This window comes from Drosophila simulans, chromosome 2R (assembly GCF_016746395.2).
Source record: "Drosophila simulans strain w501 chromosome 2R, Prin_Dsim_3.1, whole genome shotgun sequence".
Taxonomy (NCBI): domain Eukaryota; kingdom Metazoa; phylum Arthropoda; class Insecta; order Diptera; family Drosophilidae; genus Drosophila; species Drosophila simulans.
Window position 1 is genome coordinate 17,237,210 of NC_052521.2, and position 11,299 is coordinate 17,248,508.

General features: G+C 43.2%; 1 protein-coding gene and 1 long non-coding RNA gene across 3 annotated transcripts; one reads left to right on the forward strand and one right to left on the reverse strand.

Moving 5' to 3' along the window:
• The first annotated feature begins 1,929 nt into the window (after positions 1 to 1,929).
• On the forward strand, positions 1,930 to 3,636 carry LOC27208826. 2 transcript variants are annotated; one of them, XR_006541551.1, is made up of 3 exons: positions 1,930 to 3,163; positions 3,234 to 3,436; positions 3,483 to 3,624. It is a non-coding gene; the product is annotated as an uncharacterized LOC27208826 (long non-coding RNA). The 2 variants fall into 2 exon arrangements; XR_001601065.3 differs by having other exon boundaries at positions 1,943 to 3,163; positions 3,496 to 3,636.
• Positions 3,637 to 3,837: 201 nt separating this feature from the next.
• Positions 3,838 to 4,509, reverse strand: LOC27207693. Its single transcript, XM_039291565.2, has 3 exons — positions 4,215 to 4,509; positions 4,033 to 4,165; positions 3,838 to 3,978 (listed from the first exon to the last, which is right to left on the reverse strand). Exons 1-3 carry the CDS (start codon positions 4,464 to 4,466, stop codon positions 3,878 to 3,880), a joined length of 486 nt encoding a protein of 161 aa, XP_039147499.1. The 5' UTR covers positions 4,467 to 4,509; the 3' UTR covers positions 3,838 to 3,877.
• Positions 4,510 to 11,299: the final 6,790 nt, after the last annotated feature.

The window sequence follows — 11,299 nt, forward strand, 5'->3', positions numbered from 1 at the left end:
ATTACTCGCTTCAATTGAAATGCAAATGCCAAAACTCGCCCAGCTCCTGGCTGCTGGATCTCTCTCTATATTTTTTTTTTTACTTCTTGGCCCGGCTAGCGTGTCTCGGCCAAGTTAAGCATCAGTGGATCTTGGGAAAAGAGGCAGAAGAGGCGGAGTCCCAGAGCGAGGGACTAGTTTCCTGGAAAGCCGCGCCGAGATGATTTACAACCAGAAGCGCATTTATTCCGAACGTTTTTCGCTTTGGCAGCGCATACACTCGCACAAAAGTTGACACTTTATTGATGCTCATAAATTGCGACGTCTGGCAGCAATTAAACCAACACGTCCCCAAGGACATGGCAGGACGTCAGTGATTTGTTTACAGAGATTAGCGCAGAAAAACCGGGAGCAGGGAAAATTTGTGTCAGGTGCGCCAGGTAACAGGGTTCTCACAGCCAGGCACCGAGGCAGCCAGGCAAAACGTCAAAAAGTGCACTGAATTTATGTCGCAGCGATTTACGACGATACGGCACCCGGGCCTTTGCGCAATGCCCTGGTTGTTCCTCCTTGGTCCTGGACAGATCTGATTCCTGGGCCCTTTGGCCGGCCGTTAGTTAGCCGGAATCGGGAGTCGTATATTCGAGGGACGGGTTCGACAGTCGGCGGGCAAAAGAGTAAACGTCAACGCCTCTATTTGGGTTACGCCCAGAAGCGGCTGGCTGCTTGTCAAACGCCCACAAATCCGAATCGCAATTCCGGACTGCTCCCTTTTTTTCTCATCGTGGCCATGTGTTGCTGCTAGCCATAAATATTGAAATTTATGTAGTACGCGAAAGGAAGGATGGCCTAACAGGCCAATCACCAAACTCTCGTGTCCTGCTCATGGTTTATTAGTATTTATTTGTGGGCCTTGTCGCTTCGGCATTGTCAAAGGACCCGATGTTTTATGACCAATGGGAGGCATATAAAAAACCAAAACTTAATCTCCGGATTTATTATGTTATGTTCCAAGAACGGGAGTCTGGCTGGTTGGCAAAGCAATCTCAATAGGAATTCAAATGACAACTCAACAAGTATTCCGCTGCTTAATGCACCGCACCATTTGTCAAAACATGTCATTTTGGCGGAAAACAATTTAACAACATTTAACCAAAAAGCCAACTCGGCCAATCAACATAAATTTCAAGCCCAGTCGGCCGGCTAAAATGCTAAAATGCTAAAACGCCTGCCCAAATGGCCATTTGTGTGTGCTGCGGCGGCTGAAAAGTGAAAGTCTAATGTGGTTCAACTGCCTTCTGGTACACGGTGCGATACACAGCCCATGTACCCGAATCCACATGTCCTCCCCCGCCTCGCGGAGCTTGTAATTTTGTGGCGAAAACTTTTATTACGATAGGATTTGTTGAATTTTTGTTTGCTGGCCGGCCAGTTAGCCGTTAGAGATCGAAATGCAAATGGCCAAGACAAGCGGCCAAGCATTTTGTTAGACAGAGCGCCCAAGTGGGGTCGACGGGCTCTGCCAAATCAGGTTGAGGTGGCCGTTTTGGCTATGCTTTTGGCCCAAATCGCTCCAGTTATGTCAAGAGGGAAATAAATGCAAGAAAGCCAGAGCAAAGCCCAAGCAAAGCATGAGGTAACTCAACGGAAAATTGCATGCGGGAAAACAGGGAAAAGCGCTGCGTATTTTCCGCAACGCCTTGTAGAGCAAAGTGTTGTATATGTCCGCCGGCCGCAGACACCGTGGTCGTAATCCGTCTTAAGGTGAACCAGCTCTTTCCTCATATAAAAATATTTTGGTTGGCACACGAGGCTTGCTAAAAAAAGTTTCGAGCAGTTTTAAAGAAAATCTTAATGGCGGCCTATTACAATTTCCCAATATCTCTCCCACCAACTCAAATTGCAGATCATAAATCTTGAACTCAACTCCGGCGAACAGAAAACAGGCCGAGAATTTGATTTGACATATCAATAATTTATAACAAAATTATAGTTTGCATTGCCGAGCCCCAAACACAGACACACATGCACACAGATCGAAGCACCGGAACTGCTGCAGGCTGGTAATTACCACCAAAAAACTGGCCATAAAGTGTCGGAGTTGGCCGGAATATCGGCGGGACTCAATGAGTTGTCTATGCCAGCTCCACAATGCGTCGATTAAAATCGGTGTTACAATTTATGCAAGCGAGTTTTTATGCGATTTCTATCGACAACTGCTGCGGTAACAAGTTTTGGCCGATTATTTCTGATGCCGTTGCCATTTCTGGCCATTTTCGGCTGCTGTTCACGTGTGTAATTGTGGCTAAACAAGCAATTTATTGGCCCCGATTGGAAATTGGCAATCCTCTATCATTGCACCAGCATGCAAAATCAACAAACGATGGGAACAATATTGTATTATTGTCTGCACTCGGCCTTCCCATTTTCCAGCGGGCATTCCAGGCGCCCAAATTTGGCAACCAAAAATGTATCGCCATCTGACCGAATCGACACCTCCACAAGCCCGCTCCCTCGACCGCTCGACCAACTACCGTTTGCATGGAGGCTTTATTAATAGAAATAAATCAAGTTTTGTGCACCGACATCAATTAGCCGCAGCCGAGGCGAAATTCAGAGTTGGCTTCCTACCCACTGGCGTCAGATACAAATGTATCTGAATCTGTATCTGCACATGCTTGTTGCCGCTGCCGCTCGGTTTGTTATTCGGTGTTGGGCCGGTCGTGTTACAGCCGCCACATATGTTAATAATTTGCAAAATGCATTTGTCTGGCGATAACACGCAGGTGATACAGCGTATGGCACCTGAGATCTGTCAGAGCCAATCCCTTGATTCCAATGGCGCCTGGGGAGTTTTGCTAGCAATTAGCGCAGTCGGATTTGAATTCGAGTTCGGATTCGGATTCGGCCTTATCGCGACTTATGAAGCTATCAGAGCGCAAGGCTGAGAAGATACAGCCCTGTCATAAGTCAGAAATGAAATCGGAGCCCGAACGGGACCCCAATCAATGGGTAGAAGCTGCCTCCATTAGATAAAAATTCACTGGTCCATAGATAAAGCCTTAAACGCAGCGATGCATTCCACCGATAAGGCGACAGACATCGGCCAATTCATAATTCGTGAAGTCGGTTTTTTTGGGGCCTACACTGTGAAAAATTCTAATATATTACCATAAATTAAAACGTAAGTTAAATGAAGTAGTTCCTAATCTTTATTTTGTCTTGTATAACGGCAGATTTAAATCATTTTTTAGAACGAAATCTAAGTTAAAAGCAGTGCTTTGTTTTCTGTGTAGCAGCAACAATGTCGCGCAGGCGTAACTCGAAACCAAAGGGGACATACTCGTAAATTGTTGGCCTGGAGGGAGAGGTAAAGGGAAGACAACCAAAAGCGTACACAGAACGAGCGCAGCCGAAACGAATATTTCTGGTTTTTATTTCATCGCCCAGCGAAGAGGTAGGGCATATTTTTTAATTTATATTTCGTTAATTTTTATATGAAGAGTTGACATCCAGACGCACCGTTCTTGGCCCGATATCTCCACGTTCGTCGCCATCAGCCATCAGCAGCCGCATGCCGTCCTCGACTTGGTCTTCGTCTTGGCCGTTATCGCCCGTTTAGGCAACGCCGCTGGGAGCTCAGACTCCAACTCGGACTCCAACCCCAATTCCAATTCCGAATTGGACCCCGAGTCAGACTCCAACTCCCATTATGATAAATCATTTTTGTTTTTATTTCTTGACATGTTTTCCTGCTCTCAAGTCATCCAACCTTATCGCTGTCTTTTGTGTGTTCTACCGGAAAAAGTGGTATTTGATCTTAAGTCGTATAAAAATATATACACAAGCATTGGACGCCGAACAAATTTATAATGGACTCTAAATTGGCAAAATGATCTCAATATTCTATGGTAAATTGTGACACAGATCTCATCCTTTTAAGACTTTTTAGTTCATACAAATATGAACAAACAACTAGATCGATGTAAATCAGAATTCCTGCCAATGACAGATTAATTAGCAAAGAAAAACTATTGAAATGAATGCACTTACCAAAGGGAACAAGATATATTATAAAACTTTCGAATTCTATGCCGTATATAATGGCTGTCAACAGATAGAATGATTCCACTAAAAAGGAAGGCAATTGCGCCAGTAAAAACAGAAAAAGAAATTCATATTTCCTCTACAAAAAGAATATCTTAGAAGGTAAAAAAGGATTAATAGGTAATTACCGTGATAGCTCCGATCAACAGAAACACAGTTACAAAAGCCATGAGGATGAACGAAACGCCCAATACCCAATAGCCTGTAGTTTCCTTTTTATATTCGCGAGTATTTAAGTCTATGATAGCCTTTTGAGAATGGATCATTTGATAGTGCATAAAGTATGCCATTAATCCGTAGTATAGAATCAGCCATACTGAACTTATAATGCATCCAGTGCGCCATCCAAAAAAATAGCAACAGCCCACAAGTATAACCATTTGGGTGTCTTACGTAAATTCTGATGCTTAACGCAAAGTATTACTGCTAAAATAAAATATATAAATAAGGAGCAGTAAATGCGATCAATTCACAACTGCAGATTTCACGTGCTGATAATTATTGCTTTCGAGGAATTAAATTAGGTTACAAGTGTCAAATACGTTGACCCTGCAAAGTAAGAAACGTAAGCGAACATTTAGGAATTCGGTTTTAACTGGCCCATGATTCATGCGGTGAATCGACCCACCGACCGACCGCTGGATTCGAGACAATTTAAAGACCAAACCTGAAACAAAAACCAACTGATAGCATCGCGGCAAAACGAAATGCCATAAAAAAGATCAGGGCAACTCCTCGCTGCGAGTGAGTTTTGCAGAAAAATTAAGAAATTCATAAGTTCCCCTCTGTGTTTTCCCGAAAGATTTCATGTGATTCGACTTGGACCTGCTCGGATATGGATGTGGCAGCAAGCTCGTACGTGTGGCAAAGAGCCAAAGGCAGGGCCACAGATCCTGATGCAGATTGAGATTGGGTCGACGGAAGAACTTGTTGATCGCTGTGAGTTGTGGCTGAGAAGTATGAGAAGTACGCAAGACCATGGCCATTGAATGGGATAGGATACCTCCGATATAGAAATCTGTCACCCCCACACAGATCCCAGCTGAATGAATGCATGGGCGCACTTCGGCACAGCGCTAATGTGACACTAAACTGATGTAATAAAAAATCCGCTTATCGCGCTAACAAAGCCGCCAAAGCAGGCCCAAATATAAAGCTAAATACCACTGAGACCCCAGTCGACTACAATATGAAATTTCATACTGACTGACAGGTCAGCCCACGACGAGCACAAAAGAGTGAAACAAAATCAAATCAAATATCAAATCGACTTCAATGGGGAATAGAAGAAGTCGTCGAATTACGGCAAAGTCCCCGGAGTGACTTTGATATATTCTGTTGTCAGGTGTCCAATTCGAATGTCAATGCCGGCCTGATTGTCCCAAGAACATGGCCTCCTCATATGGAAAAACGCGTACAAATATTAAATTATTATGGCCGAGCAATATTTTTGTAATTTCTCTGCGATCAACGAGCGGGAGGCGGAAGAGAAGGCGGGGCTGTGCACCGCACCTCTGAAAACATTTGGAGGGTATGGGTACGGACAACTCGTTTCTGTTCGAGTATCGACCATCGATCAACTTCGAGTGCCCGTACTTCAATTATGCGTAATTTAAAAGAAATTAATGTCGTGCAAGAAATTACTTTTCGGTCTTTGGTTTTTGTTTTTGGCTTTTTCCCCGCTGCGTTTTTTTTTTTATTTTTCGGTTAAAGACAACATTTTAAGAGCGGCGGACGCGCAAAATGTATAACTGCGCTCATGTACGGTCCACATAATCATAATATTTATAGTATTGGCATTAAATGCCGGTCGCGCCCAAAAAACACAAATTGGAAAGGAAAAAATTACTTCTTTTATGCCGGGGATAAAATCCCCAAAATTCCTCAATTAAAGTTTATACCTGCAGACGTTTTTTCTGGGACATTGGTATTTGGCAAAGTTTTCTCTTCGCAGCCAAAACTTATTAGGTTGATATATATATTCAGATGTAGATATATGTAAGCTTGTGAAAAATCTCTTTGCAGTATCAGTCTTTGGAATCGGAGATGAAAACATGGCCCAAAGGGTGGAAGTCAGCATTTTTCTCCCTCACATGGCCATATCTCAATCTGGCCATTTCTCATCCTGGTGGCCAAGTCGATTGCTATGCTCTTTGGCTTATTCCCGAAAAATGCGAAAAGAAAACAACATAACCCTCAATTATGATATATATTTTATGAGAGCACTCGAGGAACCGATGGCAAGACTCCGAGACTGAAACTGAGAATGAACCTTTGGGCCAAGTTAACACACAAGATACACCGACAACCCACACAGGGTATAACAATAAAATAAAGTGCAGTTAACACATGACTTGGCGCAAATAGTGTCACATTTTGATAAATGACACTCGTTTGTCAAGCAGGCACCACATCCACTTACTTGGCCCAGATATTTTGCGGTTCGCGAGTGTGTCGACCTCTCTGTGGCCAAAAATTACCCCCCAAAAAGGCAGCGTTTAAGCCAAAATCGTCTTGTCAAGTCAGGGCTCTTGTCAGTCTGGGTTCTCAAAGGTGTTTGGAGCGAATTACACGCCCCGAACACCCAGAGGAGCCATCTTGACGGATGGGCCAAAAAAAGAGGCTTCGACCGAGGGACAGCTTTATTATGTCTTAATTCGTACTCGCCATGGGTAGAAGATACATAGCCGAGTCCTCCAGTGGGTCAACTTTCGTTTCGGGGCGTGTTATCCGCGTGTTGGCCAGAGCTGTTAAAAAAATTGAATTAAATTTGCCGAACACGCAAATTAATTTCGCATAATGCGTGGGGCAAAATGCTTTGCTGGCTTGTAATTTCTTAATATTGAACTTGTACTGCACCCAGAAAAATGCGGATATATACACATGCTGGCCACTTTCCATTAGGTGGTCGCTGTTTTATGGGCGCGGCTGGTTGGCCGAAACTTTACCGCTAGAACCCGATGCAGGGCGGCATCGAGGGGCACAAGGTGATCATCTGCCGTTGCTTTCCGGATGGTTGGATGACTGGATGGCTGGATGGCTGGGTAGGTGTAACCATAAAGTTCGCGCTTGCAGACCAAAGTGAAAGAACGAGTTTGCAGCAATAACAATTACAAACACTTAGGCCGCAGCCAACTTTGTTGCTTTTGGGCGTGGTTGATTTGTCAGAAAGGCTCGCTTTAGGCCAAGACGTCCTGCTTTTTTGGCTCAAAATGGAAAGAGATATTTAGATATGCATTTCTGAAACCTATAACATTTAATTGCCACTAGAGTATCCCCCCACAGCAGCTCAATAATCCCTCCTTTCAGCCGGTTACGACTTTGAAAGTGGCACAAACTAATGCAGTAGGCAGGGTGCACACAATGCATTCACCATTTGATAGTCAATAAATTTAAACATTAGCCAGGGACTCCAATTCAACCTGCTGGCATTGTCAATGTCGCAAGGTGTTAAAAATAAACGTTTGTAAAATTCATCGCACTAATCCAGCGCATATCATGATAAATTATGACTTAAATCAGCTTTTGTCACATTTTCAACTCATCGTCAGGTCGAAGTGAACAGTGGAAATTTGTCGCAAGCTAAACAGTTTGAGGTGTTGGATACTATTCGGACTACAAAAGAGGTGTTAGCCGCCAAATAATAATTTGAAATGGAAAATTATACAATACAACTAGGCAATGTTAATTCGATCACTTAAATGAGCGATACAGTACGGTACATTAATAAAAACAAGAACTAACCAACTGTTATTAAATTACTTAAATGTATTTAGAAAAATTATTTGCAAATTGTAAGCAAAACGATTTAGTTTTAAAATAAGAATTCAGCACAGAGATAGGCTGCATAAAGTTCCATTTTTAAGAATCCCTTTATCTTAAACACCAATTTCTTCCAGTGCTTCCGTTGCCCATTCACAAAAAGCGCATCGTCTTTTCTTAAGCTTACAAAATGATGCATTTTCCTATGCAACAGTCAGGCGGCAACGACATAATTTAGACTTTTCGCCCTGGCAGCCACAATCCCTCCAGTTCTCCGCCCATTTTCCCTGGGTAAAAGCCAAAAGAAAACGCTTTTCCCTCCACCTCCACTCCCGTGTCCCATTGTCTGGTGAATTAAGTGCAAACATTAGCAGCAAACAAAGCCCAGCCGAGATGATGACGATGTGGATGGCGATGATGATTGTGCCGGAGATGCTGATGAAGACGATGTTGGGCGGTTCTGATAATACCCCATGGACTTTACACCTAGGCAAATGGAACGTGATAGAGCTTTTTCACTCGTTGCGACTCCGCTCGTGCAAATGATTATCAATCATTTTGGGATTAAAATTCCTTGTGGTGTTTTGTCACACATTTCGTTGTTTCTCCAGGAGAGTGAGATATACTTAGCACGTATATATTTATAGAAATGGATGGCTGCATCGGTGGCACAGCGCATTGTGTCTCGAATCGCCATCAATATAAACTGCGGCGGTATTTAGCATAAAAAAGTCTTTCAGAAAGCGGCCCTCAAATGTCGCAGGTGTCCCGGTCACAAATCTCCGACGCGAAAGGTACCTTATTTCACTTAAATTTTAAAGATAAAATCCAAGTTAATACACCAAGTATTACCAGTTCGCCAAATACCCATTTGACCCTTGATATGTGAAAAAAAGAGAAAGAAAAAGCTATAGTGCAAGCTGCATATGCAGATACATTTACGTGATACACAGATAGATAGATACACCTACGGGGTTAAAAAATGTTGCCTGACAATATTTTCTCGCTGCCTGATCTGTTTGCCGTTGTTAGCTTTTGTTCGGTTTTTGTTCAAGTCCCCCTGTTTTTCTTTTGAACGATTCTCACGTTTGTGTTCCTACTGACAAGTGGATTTAGCGACATTGACATATGAGTTTACAGATAGTTTCGACTTTTCTTCAATGCTGAGTGATGCTGCTAATGGCTGGTAATTAATATTGTAACGGGCCATGCATTTTCAAACAGAGCAGCATTTTGCCAGCTAAACGGACTTGTGACCCAGGGCGTTTGACTTAATCCGGACCGTAAATTGAACGGCCCACAGAATATCATAAATTCGCCCGATAAGTAAGCCCCTTCTAATGCCCGAGCTGAGCTCGGAGCACTAAGCTCGATGCAATGAACTGTTTCATAAGCAATTATTGGCCAGATTTATGGAAGGCCCCCCGTTTGGAGCACGTCGACGATTCGTGTCAAGGCGTTGGCAATTAAAGTGGCCGGCCAGTAAATCCGAATACGAAATTCTATTTCTGGAGCGAAGTCTACTTAAACATTTCCGTACTAGACCAGGTAGCAGGATGCCGGGAATGGAAGAGAGTGGGTCGGATTTCGGGAAGGCAATAAAAACTGTCATGATTTACAGTTCGCACTCTTTACGATGTCCCGGCGGTCTCTAGTCGGCGACTCTATCGGTTTGGAATTATATGGAATTTAACTAAGCGGGAAATATATTTAAGCATAATTCTACTTTTATTTTTTCCTACCACTACTGCTGCTGCTACTCTTCAACTCTTTTTGGGCTGGCTTATGTCGGAGATTTGTTTTATGTTTGTGGGTTTTATGGCCCAAGCGCATTTCCTTTACAAACGGTGGCAGTATGGCCATAAAAGTACTCTTTTTTTGTTTGAACTTGGAGCAAACAGTAGGAGTAGGAGTAACTATGGAGAATTCTGTGAGCCGTTTGATGGACCAACCTGACGTAATTAAAATCATTTATTGGCATATTCGGAGCCTGATTCCCGCTCGGCCCACGTAATCCACATAAAAGCCAACGCTTTAGACCAACTCTGGCGCATTGCGCATAAAACATTTTCCGTCATGTAGCATTTTCACTTAAAATTCACACTTGATACACAGAGCGGGCATTTATCATTTGGCTGAGATCTGGCGTTGCCTTTTCAGAGCTTTCCACCGAGGCCTAAAGTGTCGCCTCTTAGGGTTTTCAGTCCGTTTTCGCATCTTTTGATTTATTTGATTTCCAAGTGCCAGTGCCCCATGTTGTCGTCGTCTTCGGCCTTTTATTTGTAAGGCAACCTAAATATTGAGATACGAATCTGCGGTCAGTGTCAACTGGAGCGAGTGTGTGGGGAAGTTCCTTCGGCTCATTAGACGAGTGCTCGTAAAAAGCGGGCACATCTCGGCCAGCTCGACAGTTCTCACGGATCCAGCTTTGGCCAGATGTCACCGATAGCGGGAATAATAGTTGCTCATGGACGTGCCTTACCCAAGCTCTTTAGTAGATTATCCGAACGTTGGTCGTCTTACCCGCAGTTGATAAGCTACGTTCAGCTAATTACATTACTGAAGCGATATAAGTGTGACTATCTAAGTTCAAACATATCTTACAAGTAAAATAAAAAAAGCTATCTTACATTGAGCATGTAATAACAACCTGGTACAATCCGAAACCAATAAACTTTAAGTCCTAAAACAAGATAGCTGCTTGAGTCATGAGGTAAAAACAATTTCTGGGTTTGGAAACTCCCCATGCACCGTTAGTTGAGTTAAGTTGGTTTGGTTTTGTTGAGGCTTTTTTATCAATTGTTCAATTGTCGGGTTTGAAGCCAAAGTATGACAAAGTGGGCAACATTAACGCTTTGTATGCATCAAAAGACATGTAGAAACCCCGAAAAAATTATGACAATTTCATTCGAAGAACCACTTCGTCAATGTCAGGCTGACGAGCCCCAAGATCTGGTACTCTCTCGCTCCATTCGAACTCATTTTCTTGGCCCTGGCTCTTTGAGCCTCTTACCTGTTACCTGTTTTTTAAAGAAGCAAGTTCCTTAAGCGACTTGTCGTGTTTTCTCGTTTCAAATGTAACAAAAAGCGCACAGCTGTCCGCCAAGTAACTAAAAAAAAACCTTGTAAGCCTTGGCTAAAGCCTAATTGCTAACTCCCTGCTTCCGAGAATTGTCCTAAAACGTAACTAACTTTGTAGTTAGATAGTTGGAGACCCCCTAAAAACATGGGCAGAATTTACATGTTATGCAACATTACAACGAAGTTAAAAGCCAACCGATTGTGTGTGGTCCGAAAGGTCAAAAGGCTTGACACCGCCTCAGACCAGCAAATCAATATGTGGGCTTACAGAAAAGGCCAGCGGCCAGCACAATAGTTGCCCTAAGACGGCTTAAGAAAACACTTATGTACTTCTTAGCGGCTTTGGCAAACGAAATAAAGCCAAAGAATT